Source organism: Ranitomeya variabilis, chromosome 2 (assembly GCF_051348905.1).
Source record: "Ranitomeya variabilis isolate aRanVar5 chromosome 2, aRanVar5.hap1, whole genome shotgun sequence".
NCBI lineage: Eukaryota > Metazoa > Chordata > Amphibia > Anura > Dendrobatidae > Ranitomeya > Ranitomeya variabilis.
This window is the reverse complement of record NC_135233.1, coordinates 244,767,224-244,783,421: the sequence shown is the minus strand read 5'-3', so window position 1 is coordinate 244,783,421 and position 16,198 is coordinate 244,767,224. Positions and strand designations below refer to the sequence as shown.

The 16,198-nt window shown below is 45.3% G+C and overlaps 1 protein-coding gene across 2 annotated transcripts; it reads left to right on the top strand.

The window, feature by feature from the left end:
* Positions 1-303: 303 nt before the first annotated feature.
* Positions 304-15,804, top strand: TBC1D13 (TBC1 domain family member 13). Of its 2 annotated transcripts, none has more exons than XM_077284367.1 (13): positions 304-568; positions 1,988-2,061; positions 2,978-3,018; positions 5,796-5,857; positions 6,922-7,021; positions 7,450-7,532; positions 7,780-7,939; positions 9,476-9,686; positions 9,806-9,969; positions 10,917-11,077; positions 11,984-12,041; positions 12,141-14,213; positions 14,962-15,804. In XM_077284367.1, the coding sequence occupies exons 1-12, from the start codon at positions 342-344 to the stop codon at positions 12,210-12,212; spliced, it is 1,413 nt and encodes a 470-aa protein (XP_077140482.1). In that variant the 5' UTR covers positions 304-341; the 3' UTR covers positions 12,213-14,213; positions 14,962-15,804. The 2 variants fall into 2 exon arrangements, with proteins under 2 accessions (XP_077140482.1, XP_077140483.1); XM_077284368.1 differs by having other exon boundaries at positions 308-518.
* Positions 15,805-16,198: the final 394 nt, after the last annotated feature.

Genomic DNA, 16,198 nt, shown 5'->3' with positions numbered 1-16,198 from the left:
TGTTCCCCTGTGCTGGGGGTGATGAGGAGCCATGTTCCCCTGTGCTGGGGGTGATGAGGATGATGAGGAGCCATGTTCCCCTGTGCTGGGGGTGATGAGGATGATGAGGAGCCATGTTCCCCTGTGCTGGGGGTGATGAGGCTGATGAGGAGCCATGTTCCCCTGTGCTGGGGGTGATGAGGAGCCATGTTCCCCTGTGCTGGGGGTGATGAGGATGATGAGGAGCCATGTTCCCCTGTGCTGGGGGTGATGAGGATGATGAGGAGCCATGTTCCCCTGTGCTGGGGGTGATGAGGAGCCATGTTCCCCTGTGCTGGGGGTGATGAGGATGATGAGGAGCCATGTTCCCCTGTGCTGGGGGTGATGAGGATGATGAGGAGCCATGTTCCCCTGTGCAGGAGGATGCAGCAGCAGCAGCAGCAGCGCCGCCGGGTTCCTGTTTCCTGCTCTGTCTTCTGCCCTCCCCCCGTATCCCAGAAGCCAACGGAAGTCAACATGTCGAGTCTGCACAAGAGCAAGTAAGAGCTGCCGAAGAGGGGAGTCTTGGGCAGATCATGGGGGGCTGCAGGTGGGAGAGGAGGGGTGCATGCAAGGCTCGGGGCCGCCTGCCAGCAGGGGTGACTGGGGGCAGCTGCTGTCTCTGTGTGGGGGGATAGGAGGGCTCCATGCCTGTGCACCTGTATAGAAAGCTCCTGCTTTGTATCATGCATTGTGTGCTTCTAGAACAGATACAGGCTGGATGCATCTAGTGCTGCATGTGTGATCTCTGGGGGTGCGGAGACCCCATTTCAGTGTGACAGCTCTTTTCCTGTAGAGGGGTCATAATTGCTCTTCATGGGCCAACCCCTTTAAAAGGGAACTTCCTGGATGTTTTTGCTTTTTTTTTCTTTTAAATATGGAAGCAGTGGTGTAAATGTGTTAGGCTACGTTCACATTTGCGGTAGGCGCCGCAGCGTCGCCGCATGCGTCATGCGCCCCTATATTTAACATGGGGGCGCATGGACATGCGTCGCACTTGCGTTGTGCGTCCCTGCGGCGCCCGCGTCCTGCAGCAAGTTGCATTTTTGCTGCGTCCAAAATCAATGAAAAAAAGGACGCATGCGGCGCAAAACGCAGCGTTGTGCATGCGTTTTGCTGCATTTTTGTTTGCGTTGTGCGTTGCGGCGCCGACGCTGCGGCGCACAACGCAAATGTGAACGTAGCCTTAGTGCTTGTCCCCCCCATAAAAAGATGAGACGTTATTTGTAATGATCCAGTGTGCCAATCTTCAGGAATCTTGCATAGAAACCATATGCAAATAATGCAAAAAGTGCACTGTGGGCGTGTCAATGCTCTTAAAAGACAATACTGCTGCAGTGACACACCCCCAGTGCACGTCCAGCCCGATTTGCATGTGACGTCTATACTAGATTTCTCAATATTGGTCCGTTGGATTGCTATACAGAAGGTGTATTGTTATTGGGGACAAAAAGCTCCTCCACAGCAATATTCCTCCTGCCAGGTGTAAAGACGCCCTGACGGGCCCCTTTAAGCATTTCACCTTGTCATCCAGTCACTGGGGATAGGTTTCTCTTTTTTAAGCAGTGATCAGACCCCAACTGGAAAATCCATAGTGCTTTTATGTTACAGTGGGTGAATTTGCTGTTTTAGTACACAGTCTTAAAGGGGTTGTCCAAGATTAGGAAAACATGACTGCTTTACTCCAAAAACAGAGTCATCCCTGTCTACAGGGGCATTGCAAAGGCGGCGCCATTACAGTGATCAGGACAGGGCTGCAATCCCATACACAGCCTGTAGACAGGTGTGGCGCTGGTTTTGGAGTAAAGGAGCCATATGTTTCTAATCTTGGACAGATCCCTTTAAATGAAGGGATAATGTATGGGGAGATGTGTCATGTTATTAACCTTTGCCAGTATCTCCTTGTTCTGTGAGCGTGTGCCAGGCAGGACGGACGGTGCGTGATCAGCTGATGTTTTTCTGTTTGCAGAATTGCGGAGTTCCAGAGCCTTGTCAGTGAGCCCCGCATTAACCTGTCTGTGCTGCGGGAGCTGTGCTTCAACGGTAAGACGTCCCCCGTCACCCATCCTCCTGCCCGCACTTAGTGGACTTTGTTTTCTGCTTTCTTTTCTCTTTTTTTTTTTTTCCACCAACATCAGACTTGGAAGATAATTAACTATTTCCTTAAAACTAGAAGCACTAACATTTTTCTATTACCCCTTTCTAGAAAATTTGGGTGATTAAAGGGACCCTGACTCCTCTTACTTGTAAATGTGGAGGCGAGAGGCACTGGTTCCCTCCAGGATGTGTGTACGTCCTTGGCCTGGCGATGCAACGTCATCAGCGCCTCTTACCCCCTGAAATCAGAGGACCCCTTTGGCAATATGGCTGCCGTTACAACTTTTTAGACTGTGTGATTTTGCAGAATTTCTGCTTCCACCCTATAACATTATGCAGGCAGGTGTAAATCTGCGTGACAATGGTGGCCGTATTGGCTATTAACTGGAACCTAAAGCTTCATTTTAAAGGGGGTTATCCAGGGTTGCAATTTTTTTTTTTTTTTAAATAGCGCCTCTCTTGTCCTTGGACTGTGTCTGGTATTGCAACTTTGCCCTATTTCAGTGAATGAGACCAATGGGCAATACCAGACACGTCCAAGAGTCAAGAGAGGTGCTGTTTCTAGTGGAACAAAAAATACAGACCCTTTAATGTAACATTGGACATCTCCTTTAAATAGTCAAAATGATGGCCCATATTTATCGTTTTAAAGGGGTTGTCTCATAAACTCTCCAAAGTCAGACATACTTTTTTTGGTAGAGGAGGATGCGAGTCCTCGATCATTGGGGCCAGCGCTGTTTAATAGTAAGGCAAGCGTCATGGGCTCCATATGTGAGATCTGTCCATAGAGAAATTCCCCTATAAACAGTCGGGACGGATGTGCTGACTTCCATCATCTAATGCTTCTTCTCCTCTTTGACAGGCATACCATTTGAAGGAGGGATTCGGTGCCTCTGCTGGAAAGTATGTACCCCCCACCCCTCAATAGAATGAAATGCTATCTGCACACTGATTTTTTTTTTTAAGGCGTTCAAAAACAATGCATTATCTAGTGGTAACCGCTTCAGGAAACTCTCTTCTCCTTTGGGAAGTTTTTGGAGGAGTTTTTCACTTCCTAAATAGGTTTTGAAGATTTATTTAAAGGGCCACTGTCACCCCCTCCAGCCGTTCTAAACTAAAAGAGCCACCTTGTGCAGCAGTAATGCTGCAGTCTAACAAGGTGGCTCTTTTAGTTTTTGATTCAGTTATTACCTCAATAAAGCGTTTTAAAAATTGGCCACAAATACCAGATTTTGTACCTGGAGGCGGTCCGAATCGTCCTCTATGAATCTCCCAACCGCCGTCACTCTTCTCTTCTGCGGCGCTGGTCGCTTCCCCCTGAGCGCTGTTTCTTCTTAAATCCGGCGCCTGCGCTGTGCGTGCCTGCCTGGGGCCTGCGCAGTCTTCATTGTCAGTCACAGGTCAGATGCAGGGTGCCTGACTGCGCAGGTGCGGGCAGTGCGGCCACCCTGTTCCTGAATCCCCGCCCCGCACTGTGTTATTCATTATGCACAGTGCGGGGCTGGGGTTCCTGGGCATGCGCACTGTGCTGTTTAGACGCTCCCCCAGCTCAGACGCTCCCCCAGCTCAGACGCTCCCCCAGCTCAGACGCTCCCCCAGCTCAGACGCTCCCCCAGCTCAGATGCTCCCCAGCTCAGACGCTCCCCCAGCTCCCCCGCCTTCCCAGGAACCCCAGCCCCGCACTGTGCATAATGAATAACACAGTGCGGGGCGGGGATTCAGCAACAGGGTGGCCGCAGGACGTCCCTCTGATCGGCTTCCCCTTACAGCCGTCTATATTTGTGGGATGCACATCACATGACGTCATACGGCGGATTTCCGCCCGCTGTGCATCCCACAATGACGGCCTTCAGGTACTGCCGATGTGGGCCGCCACTGCGCATGCGCCGTCTTGCCGATCACACTTCCGGTGTGCGGCAGTCATAAGCACAGGAGACGGAGTAAAGGGTCTACCCTGTTGAGAAAGCCACTCCGCGAAACGCGCGTCCAGGGCCGCCGGGTGAAGGGCAGACTGCTCCCCTATACATGTTATAATGGGTAAGTGTGCAATTTACATTATGCATATGCATATGCTGTGAGGATGGGCTGTGGACTTAGCGCTTGATAGGAGTTGTGGTTATTGTATATTATACATAGATTATTATAGCGTCCCAGCTCACTTATACCTTGCTTGTATTAATTGCACCCACGCCCTTATATGGGATGTACTTTGCAGTGTGCACCTGACCCGGCTACCTTCAGATCTCCCTTCTAAATCCTTTGCGATATTATGCATTTGATATGTTAAATGATAAACTTGATGTGAATTTGTTAATGGTTTAATAAAGGTTAAATTTTGGTTTTAAAATAATGATTTGGACTTATTTACTCCTTGTTCTTTGTACTATATTTATCTGGAGTTGTCCTGTACATTGGACCTATTTGAAGTGTCCAGGGAGGGTTCTTTTCCCTCAGCGACAAGTGTATTGTGTGGCTTATGGTTACATTTATATAGGGTGGCCGCACTGCCCGCACAGGCGCAGTCAGGCACCCGGCATCTGAGCTGTGACTGACAATGAAGACTGCGCAGGCCCCAGGCAGGCACGCACAGCGCAGGCGCCGGATTTAAGAAGAAACAGCGCTCAGGGGGCGGCGACCAGCGCCGCAGAAGAGAAGAGTAACGGCAGTTGGGAGATTCATAGAGGACGATTCGGACCGCCTCCAGGTACAAAATCTGGTATTTGTGGCCAATTTTTAAAACGCTTTATTGAGGTAATAATTGAATCAAAAACTAAAAGAGCCACCTTGTTAGACTGCAGCATTACTGCTGCACAAGGTGGCTCTTTTAGTTTAGAACGGCTGGAGGGGGTGACAGTGGCCCTTTAAAGGGAACCTGCATGTATAGGGTTAATCTGCAGGTTTAACTGCGGCTGCTGGGAGAAAATGAACTTACTTTCTCCTGGGTGCTGACGACTTTCAGTCATAGGGGCGTGCACAAAGCGGCTGCAGTCACTGCTCAGTATCCGGTGCACAGCGGCTGTATGCATGCCCGCCACTGATCGACAGCCAGCTTTACAGTATATCTGTGTAGCTGCTCCGTGCACATCCCTATGACTGAAAGCCGGCGGCTACTGGGAAGAAATTAGTTCCATTTTCTCCTGGCAGCCATACTTTCAGTACTGCATCCTGCAGATTAACCCCATATCTGAAGGTACATATGATTTACCAAGGTGACAGGTTCCCTTTATGGGTTTTTTGCAGCCTTTGATTGGACAGTGTCTAATTTGGAGCAGGTTCCATCAGGAGACCCTTTCTACAAGTGTCAGGCACTTTCTTTTCTTCCACTGGACTTTTTTTGCAAACCTGAAGCGGAAAAAAATTGCTGAAAAGACTGAATATATGAACAACAAAGTGGAAAGTAAAATACAGTCTTTCAAGCGATTTTCAGTTGTTTTTTTCGGCGTATTTCAGAATAGATTCACCCCAATAGATTTTGTAGAAAAGAACTCCCGGTATATTCACACAGCAACACATGGGCGGATCTGCGCCAAATCCACGTTAAAACTCACTTAAATGTTCTTTGTCATGGATTTTGGAGTGGCTCCGCATCAAAACCATTGACAATAAACTCTGAGTGAACGTAGCCCAAGATTGATGACACAAGTTGCTTAAACAATGTCTCCTAACGGTTCTTGTTTCAGATCTTACTCAACTATCTCCCAACGGATCGGCTGTCATGGGATTCAGTGCTACAGAAACAAAGGTCAGGAGGCGTCTTCTGTGTTATTTGCCACACCCAATATGGTCCACCACCTCTGTCCGACTATGTGAGACTATTAGGCTGCGGTCACACTATCAGTATTTGGTCAGTATTTTACCTCAGTATTTGTAAGCCAAAACCAGGAGAGGAACAAATAGAGGAAAAGCTATAATAGAAACATATGCACCACATCTGCATTTATCACCCACTCCTGGTTTTGGCTTACAAATACTGATGTAAAATACTGACCAAATACTGCTAGTGTGACGGCAGCCTTAAAGGAAAAGTTGGGGTTATTTTTTCATGACTGGTTCAAAAGAAAAACGGTGTGTAGAAAATAATCAGATTCACACTCTGCTTTAGAGAACATCTTAATCCCTTCCTGATGTGTGATGTACAAGGACATGGCACATTGGGTGTTGGAAAATGGAGCGGGCTCAAGACATGCGCCCGCTCTGTGCACAATGGATGCTGCCTGTGCTATACAGCTGGCACCTCCCTCTTAATGGCAGTGACCAGAGCGATCCAAAAGCAGCATGCAAGAGGAGTGATCACGTGACGTGATTGTCCCAGCGCCCTTCACGAACCCCTGCGATCCGATTGCGCAGCTGAAGGGTCGCAAGGGCAGCCAGGATCTACTAAAGGTCCCTGTTGCCACCATCTTTGTACTCTCATCAAGCATAGCCACAGGTTTCATTGCAGGTTCATTACCCCCTCGAGGACTTTGGGGGGGGGGGAATGTTTTTAAAAACATAAAAGTTTGAATAGCTGCACTTTACAAAAAAAAAAAAAAAATGTGTTATCAATAACGGAATTGATTCTTTTTTTTTAATATATATATTTTCTTCTAATTTTTCAGAACATTGTATAGTAAAATTAATTCTATCACGCGAAATTAAAACTAGTCTCGGGGGAAAAAAAAACAAGCCCCCATATCACTGTCTCCTGGAAAAAGTAATGACTCTTGGATGAAAGGGGGGGAAATAACGATAACGTTGATATTGAAAAAAAAAAAACCTAATCAATCATATTAAGGGTCTGCTATATATCACCTATCTGTCTTCTAGGGATACGTACGCCCACTTCTTAAAGGAAATGATCATTCAACCAGGAATAGCCAAAGCCAAACTCGGACTGTCCAGAGAAGATGTCACTTTGGAAGACCACGTAAGTTGTCAATGATTTAAAGTGGATGTCTGGATTGAAAAACACATTTTACAATTCCACATGAAAACCTTTTTATTTGAGATCTCCATAATCGAGAGCAGCAACAAAGATGGACTCTCTCTCTCTCTCTCTCTCTCTCTCTCTCTCTCTGGAAGATCTGACACCCCCATCCATGACATAGATCTCTACTAAAAACCTGTAATACATTATTTCTCCTATGGGGGCGCTGCAGGGAAATTGAACACTTGCTGCCAGGTTATTCTGCAACTGATGTCTTGGGGTTCCAGCTGCTAGAAAATACATCTTATGGCCGGGGGGGACCTACTAATCAAAAGGAATTGTTGGAGAAGTGAACTTTTCTAAAATATATGTAATCTGGCAAATTCCTGTTATATACTTACCCTAAATATTATTTTATTTTTTTATAGCCCCTTAACCCAAATCCAGATAGTCGGTGGAACACTTACTTCAAAGATAACGAGGTGCTGCTGCAGATAGACAAGGATGTGAGGTAAGCAACATGGCCTCTGCTTTCCTGCGAAAAACAGCGCGCAGGTTGTGTGTGCAATTACAACTCATTCATTTTCACTTCAATGGAGCTGCAATACCAGACATGACCTATATGAAGTGAGGGCACTATTTTTTTTTTGTTTTTTTTTGTTTTTTCTTATGGTATAAAGCAGGCATGTATTTTTTTCCCGTTTTATTTTCTGTAGCTATACAGGGCTTATATTTGAGCACTACATTATCTGTTTCAGGCGGCTGTGCCCGGACTTCTCATTTTTCCTGAATCCCACGGAGTACCCCTGCCAGCTAATAATGGATCCAGAGAACGAGTACGAGACCCTGAGGAAGAGGGTAGAACAGACCACCCTAAAGTCCCAGACTGTAGCGAAGAACAGGAGTGGCCTGACTAATGTAAGGAGCGATCCCGTCTATCCGACCAGTCAGTCTCCATTGTGATCGGCGCCTTGCACCCTGCGTTTGGTGAAGTTACAATGTATACATAACTATCTACCCTACAGTGTAGCTTCATTAACCCCTTCCTGATATAGGATGCACTATTAAAATCTTTGTTGGGTCCGTTTGGTGCGGACTCAGGATCTGAGCCTGCACCATATGTGGGAGACGCCGGCTGTCTAACAGCAGAGACCTGACTGAGCTAGTTCCGAATGCTTACAGTATAATCAGAGCACTATAAAAAGAGCTGCAAAAAAGCTCTAAAAACAAAAATTGAATAAAAAGTCCAAATTTTTGCACACATCATGGCTCTGATGCATCCGTTTAACCATTTAAATGCTGCTGTCAATTTCTTAACACCGACATTTAAATGGACTGGCTGTCGTTTTGCGTTCTTGTATCAGCTCCCATCGGCCACCTGCAATGGAGAGCATCCCTTTCCCTGTATACTGCAACAGTGTAGTATTTCACTGTATACTGTAAGAGATCAAACAATTGTAGGGTCAGGGGCCCCTAGGGGCGACTAAAAAAATGTAAAAGTTTAAAGGGAAAGAAATAAAACTAGAAGTATTTCGTATCGCCGCGTTTCTAAAAGTTCAGTCTATGGATGAATACTGTAAGGAAAAAACAAACGAAACACCAAATTTGCCCTTATTAATCGCTTCAACTCCCCCCAAAATAAATAAATGAAAAATGTATAAAAATGTTGTAAGTCACCCAAAATTAGATTGGAAAAAAACAGCAGCTTTCCATGTAAAAAAAAGAAAAAAAGAACTCTCACTCCTCTCCGTTAATGTAAAAATAAAAACATTACGAGTGTCAGAAAATGTTGACAAAAAGAGTATTTTTTTTCCAAAATTGCCCAATTTCTTTTTTTTTACTACTTAAAGGAAGCAAAGCAAACAACAAACATAGATGCAAGTTTGTCTCACTGTAATGGAAAAATAAAAAAAGGTTATGGCTCTTGGAAGAAAGGGAGGAATAAAGTGAAAGCATAAAACACAATTTGACTGTCAGAAGGGTATAAAAACGAACTAAATCTACTGGGATGGTTGTATAGGTCCTAATACAACGATGAAAATAACTCCTATCTTGTAGTAATCGGTTGTGCCAGTGCTGAGAAATCAAGCTGTAAAGCCACATGGAAATTAAACAGGAAGTGCACTGATACCTGGACACACCCCCCCCAAGTTCACTTCCTGGCTAATTTGCATGTGGCTTTAAAGCTTGATTTCTCAGTTCTGGTACATCCGATTACTACAACACAGATGTCATTTTTATTGTTGTATTAAGACGTATACACCCATACCATTTATTTCAGTACAAAAATTGTCATAACAGATCCCCTTTAAAACAGCATCTACACTGGCAGTGCACACACTATGGCAGGCCACTGAATGGTTCTGTGTCAAGCCTGTGATGATGGGCCTATTGGTCTACGCTGAATATTGCTCACACTCTGTATACTCAGAAGGTTTTTTTGTCTTGCACCAGGTGAGTTCTCCACTGAAAGCATCAGCTTCTCATTCGCTGAGTGACATCGAGCCTTTACCCAGTGGCTGTGAGGCACATTGGGAGGTGGTGGAGCGAATCCTATTCATTTATGCCAAGCTGAATCCTGGCATAGCCTATGTACAAGGCATGAACGAAATAGTCGGACCCATCTATTACACATTTGCCACAAACCCTAACGGTGCCTGGAGAGGTGAGGCCAGAGCTAAAGTCACCCCGCCCTATTAATCTTGTAAGGTGCCCAATTTGGGGGTTGGTTCCAGGGCCAAGGGTCACGATGTAATGCTTGCTGTCATGTACTCCCGTAACCAGAGCATGCCGAAGCTGACACCTTCTTCTGCTTCACTAATCTGATGGCTGAAATTCGGGACAATTTCATCAAGAGTCTAGATGATTCCCAGTGTGGAATAACAGCAAAGATGGAGCGTGTTTATTCCACCCTGAAGGAGGAGGATGTAGAGCTCTACCTCAGGCTGGTGAGTAGATCACAGAATTTTCTCACCTTCGATCCTTCATGATCACCTGTGCTCTGTGGGAAAACTTGGCAGCAGGTGTTCAATTTTCCTGTAGTGCCTCCACAGGTTCACCGAAGCATTACACCATTCCTATTGAACTTAATGTTTTGTCTGTAGTAAATGGATATGCTAGGGCACCAAGAGCAAAAGAGGCTTTTTAATAAATCCCTTAGACTCTGGGGGTCCTAAATTGGATACTGACAGTGGCTTAGCGTGGAGTTGCAAGGAGGGCACAGAGTCGGTTGCCACGGGTAAAAAAAAATCTTCCAAACACAACGCCCTGTCTCTCTCTTTTATGGGCTATGCCTAAAAGACGTAAGCATCCTGGCGCCTTTAGGGGCCATCATTACTTTTTAAATTGGGCCCTAATGGGGCATTAATGTTTTTATAAAAGGGGCACTCAAGAGACATTATTTGTTTCAAGGGGGCAGTCAGAGGCCGTTATTACTGGGCTCAGGGGAACAATACTTACCTTGCTGCGGGCGCTGACAGCTTGTTCTGCGCCACTGCCAACTGCCAAATCTTGTTGTAATTCAGCTGATGGGACCTGCATCGCTCCAGATTCTTTTAGAAGCAATTCCAGTAATCCTATTAGAAAATTCCTGACAAAGCCATTCTTTGATATCTGTGAAGTGGTTCCTTAACGCTTTCTTTCACTATGCCATTTGCATGTGCACTATACTGAGGCCAGCTAACTGGGGTTCGGAAAACATGGCTTGTTATTTCCTAAAACGGCGCCACACCTGTGAAGAGGTTGTGTTTAGTATTGCTGCCTAGCGTTATTGAAGTGACTGGGTCTCAGCTGTAATACCAGACATAACCTGTGAACAGGTGTGGTGCTGCTGTGCCTTGATGAAATCATATACCTCTTTGTTTTTGGGTCACCTATCGCCATTATCTACTTACAGCAAGAACAGAACATCAAGCCTCAGTTCTTCGCCTTCCGCTGGTTGACATTACTCCTATCCCAGGAATTTGTGCTGCCCGATGTCATACGGATTTGGGATTCGCTTTTTGCAGATGAGAACAGATTTGACTTCCTCCTCAAGGTCTCATGTGCGATGCTGATGTAAGTAGTGTGACCCCACTGATGTAAGTATTGTGACCCCACTCCTTTCTAGTGGGGATGAAAAGGCCCCGTTCTGACAGATGGATTCATGCCAATCTAAAAATAATCACCCATCTTATGAAAAGGGAATATCTTATTCCAACTGGATGCCCCCTTTAATGGGCATTTTCTACCCACATGATAGCGTCTCTCCCCTTACTCCATCTTCGTTCATTAAGGGGTGGGGGGGTTCCCATTATCTTGTTCATGTCAACCCTGTCTTGGGTAATCGAGTCACCCTAGCAAAGTTGTAGAGCCTAGTCAGAAGTTTCTTTTATGACATAGCCCATGTATGGTCGAACAAATCCTGTACATTATATTTAGAAATAATTGTAATTAATTAAATTAATGAACAAAAAATGATGCCTTAGTGCAAAAATTAAAAGAAAAAAGCCATTCAAAATACCAAATAAATAAGTTGAGTGGTAACATATAGTTACCCACAAGTGTCTCTTAAAAATTTTTAAAAAAAAGTGACTAGGTATGTAGCTGTCATTAGCTGGGACCACCCCCAATCCTGAGAAAGGGGCTCTGAAGGACCCATTGCATGACCTCCACTTTGTTCATTCTCTGTGGGATTGCTGGAGATAGATCTTATACTACTGCTCTCAACTATCTAAAGAAGCCCTCTCAGGAATACTTGAGAGCCCCAATCTGAGGATCAGTGTGTTCCCCAACTGATCTGCAAGTTATCATTGAATAATTGACATTCATTGATCTGCATACCGTTTTAAGGCCAAAAATGACTCAAAAAGCCAACCTCTGCGTAACCCTCCAGAATCTGGCTCCAAGAACGTGTAGTTCCTCTCCTGGGAGTTATCCTTCTGATGGCTCTTTCATCTGACTTGTACTTTAATTCTGCTGCAGATTAATCCGTGACCAGTTATTAGAAGGAGACTTCACCGTAAATATGAGGCTGCTCCAGGTGAGATCATCACATAAGGGAACGGTAAATTAAAATTAAAATGCAAAATATCATAAGGGTCGTATGAGATCTTATCCATGTTTGTTCACATCAACCTAGGATTACCCGCTCTCAGATGGGGATGTTCTTCCTATCTTGAAGAAAGCCAAGGAACTTCAAGACTCCAAATAAGACCCTGCATTACAGTGACTGTTCTCTTGGATCCTTCCAGCATGCCCACCTTCTGGACAAGAGCTGATGCTAGAGGTCCGCCACTTTCTTCCCGTGTTACATGGACATGAGTCTTGCCGTGTACACTCCTACCTGGAGCCGTGTGGACATTGATAACACAACGAGCATTATGCCGGGATTTCCTGGCGCTCATTCGTGCCTATGTTGTGGCCTCCTGGTGACCAATTGATGCACTAAAGACGTATATGACACTGACGGAGCTTTCCGCATACCTGTATCAGTATTTGTCAGGTGATGGAAGACTGTTATTGAGGACGCTAGTAGCACCAGCCTAACCAGGGAAGCCCGCAGTGTGACAGAGCTGCCTCTCGGCTTAGGCCCTGGTGCCTGAGACACCCAATAGTTACACAAGTGTTTAGTAATGTCATATTGCCGAGAAATGAAACTGATTTTATATTTTGTTTGCCAATCAATTAGTTTTTGTTTTTGGGAGTTTTATTATTTTTTATTTTTGTCCTCCAATCTCATTTTTATTTCAAAGCTTTTTCCATTTCAAGAGAGCCTTTTTTTTTTTTTTTTTTTTTACTTGGAGTAAACGCCGCTGTTCTCCTGAATCCGGCGCTATTTTTCTTTTGATCCTGCTCCTCCATTTCTGAGATACAGCCTCTTCTTCCCTTTATATAACTCTAGTCTTGTTTTCCAAGTGGGGTCGGTCCTCACGCTCACGTATAAAAGTTATAGACCACACCCACTTGTGTAAAAAGGCTAGAGTTACACTCTGTGAAGAGGGGGGCCATATCTTAGGAACGAAAAGTCGCAGAAACAAATGAAAAACAGTGCTGGATTCAGGAGAATATCAGCATTTAGCCAGGGTAAAAAAAATAAATATCTATGACGAGGAACATCCTTATGAATGTCTTAGCATGGCCATTGATGGACTTTCCTAGTAATATGCTCCCAATGTCCTATTATTGGGTGTTACATCCCTTTGATCTCCTTTCTTAGAATACAAGGGAAGCTCCATGCCTCTTCTCTCTCCTTCAGCTCTATTGTTTACTCACGACAGAGGGCTGTTTGGCAACCATCATGGCTACCATTACTAGCCTAACCTATTGAGGCTCCTAAATGACCCTGAATCACTTTTATATCATATTGCCTTTGTTGTAACCATTTGCCATGCAGGAGTCCAGAAAGCTGAGTGGTAAAGATGATGTTTCTGAGGGGAGGGGGGGGGGGGGGGGTCCGTCATCTGAAACACCCAGCGATCAGCAGAAGGCTGTGCTCTTAAATATTGCACTGACCACTGGACGCAACATTTAATATTACATGCCTCCATTCTGGGTAGTGCATAGTGTGGAGCAGGACCACTGATCGCTCCAGGGTGGGATCCTGACTCGTAAGCCGCCTCTTTGATGTCCGCCTAAGGGGCAATTTGCTCAGGTTTGGAGACACATCAGTCAGGGCGGGTATTGCGATAAGAGCGTGGTCCGTTTTTCACGGATTTGTGAAACAAGACTTGTTTGGTTTTGTTTTATGGGAACAATTAAGTGTGATATTACAAAAACCTATATTAGTGGGTACAAATTTCACTGGAGGACTAGTGCGTCCTGTTTTGTAATGGAAACCATGGCGTAGATGTGCGCAGAACCTTCGCCAGTCAGCAGCTATAAAATGGATCTGGAAACCACCACCTCTGAACTTTGGTTATGCTGCCTTCTTGTCTCATGCTGGAAAATAGAGGCATAATTTTCCTTCTTCTGTCTCTATAAATGAGGTAGGCACAGATAGTACTATCTTCCCCTTGTAAATGAGGTACACAAATATTTGTCTCCCCCCTATAAATTTAAGCAGGCACGGATAGTCCTGTTTTCCTTGGTAAATTAGCTAGATGCGAATACTTGTGCCTCCCCCTATAAACTAAGGATGCACCAATCCACACCAAAAATTGTCTCCCACCTCTAAATGCATTAGGCACAGATAGTACTGTCTTCCTCTGTTAGGGTACTGTCACACAGTACCATTTTGATCGCTACGACGGCACGATCCGTGACGTCGCAGCGATCGTATGATTATCGCTCCAGCGTCGTAGACTGCGGTCACACGTTGCAATCACGGCGCTGGAGCGATGCCGAAGTCCCCGGTAACCAGGGTAAACATCGGGTAACTAAGCGCAGGGCCGCGCTTAGTAATCCGATGTTTACCGTGGTTACCAGCGTAAACGTAAAAAAAACAAACAGTACATACTTACATTCCGGTGTCTGTCCCCGGCGTTCTGCTTCTCTCCACTGTGTAAGCGCCATAGCCGGAAAGCACAGCGGTGACGTCACCGCGTCACCGCTGTGCTCGCTTTCCGGCCGGCAGACGCTCACAGAGTGGAGAGAAGCTGAGACGCTGGAGGACAGACACCGGAATGTAAGTATGTACTGTTTGTTTTTTTACGTTTACGCTGGTAACCACGGTAAACATCGGGTTACTAAGCGCGGCCCTGCGCTTAGTTACCCGATGTTTACCCTGGTTACAAGCGCGAACACATCGCTGGATCGCTGTCACACACAACGATCCAGCGATGTCAGCGGGTGATCAAGCGACGAAAGAAAGTTCCACACGATCTGCTACGACGTACGATTCTCAGCAGGATCCCTGATCGCTGCTGCGTGTCAGACACTGCGATATCGTAACGATATCGCTAGAACGTCACGAATCGTACCGTCGTAGCGATCAAAATGGTACTGTGTGACAGTACCCTAAGTGAGGAACACAAATATTTGTGAATTCCTTCCTAAATGTGGCAGTCAGATAGTGCTTTCTACCTCTACAAATGAGGTTCACACAGATTCTTTTCAACAGAAAGTATTTTTTTTTGTGTTAGTTTCCTAATGGCTGACCATGCATGATCCCAATGGGTATCCAGTAGTGATGAGCAAACGTGCGTAGATAAGGCGTTATACGAGAACGCTCGTGTGCTAACGGAGTGTGTTCGGTGTGCTCAAAAACTATGTTAGTCTCCACGGCTGTTCGACAGCCACAACACATGCAGGGATTGCCTATCAGCCGCGGGGACATATGTTTCGAGCACATTGAAGACACTCGGTCAGCACCCGAGCATGCTCAGATAACACCTTATCCGAGCATGTTCGCTCATCATTAGAACCCAGTGATACTAGTACTCCAGCCAACGTAGTGGAGCACTATTGACCTACTGGGTAAAAGTGACATTCATTTGCAGTTTTCATGCCCGTTTTGCCATTCTTTGCTCATCAATAAATTAGAATATCAGGGTAGAGGCATCTATGTTACATGAGTTGTTAGGCCATTAAATATCGGCACCACAATCAAGCACATAACTGATTAATGTAGATTGAGGACTACGACTCCTGCCCTCTTCTGGAATTCATAAGGAAATCTGTGCTATGGGACCTTTATTTATATCTGGAATTATGTTTTGATTTGATTTTTTTTATATATTAATATTTGTCTCTGTGATTTTTGTCCTTATTCTGTGTATATATTTGGTCCATGGCGTGGACTGTGGTGCCGAGACATAAAATGTACGATGTGATGATGGGCGCCAATAAATTTATTTCTGTTCTCTCGTCTATGTTATTTTTGCTGCCGAAAATAATGATTCTGTCTTCACGTTCTGCTTGTTCGTCGGCTGATCACTGCCATGTTTACGTGGAGATGGAAAAGACAAATGTAGGGAGAAAAAGTGACACTAATGGAGAAGTTATAATAATAAGACCACGAGTAGAGGTTGTTGTTTTATGGCCATTGTGTGACTGAAAACTGCCTTAGTATACAGATATGCCAAGAATTGTCACCATTTATCAATACTACCAAAAAACAGGCCTGGTTCCCCATAGCAACCAAGAGCTGACACCATTTATCAACACTGTCGAACAGAAAAACAGGCCTCGTTCCCCATAGCAACCAAGAACTGACACCATTCATCAACACTGTCGAACAGAAAAACAGGCCTGGTTCCC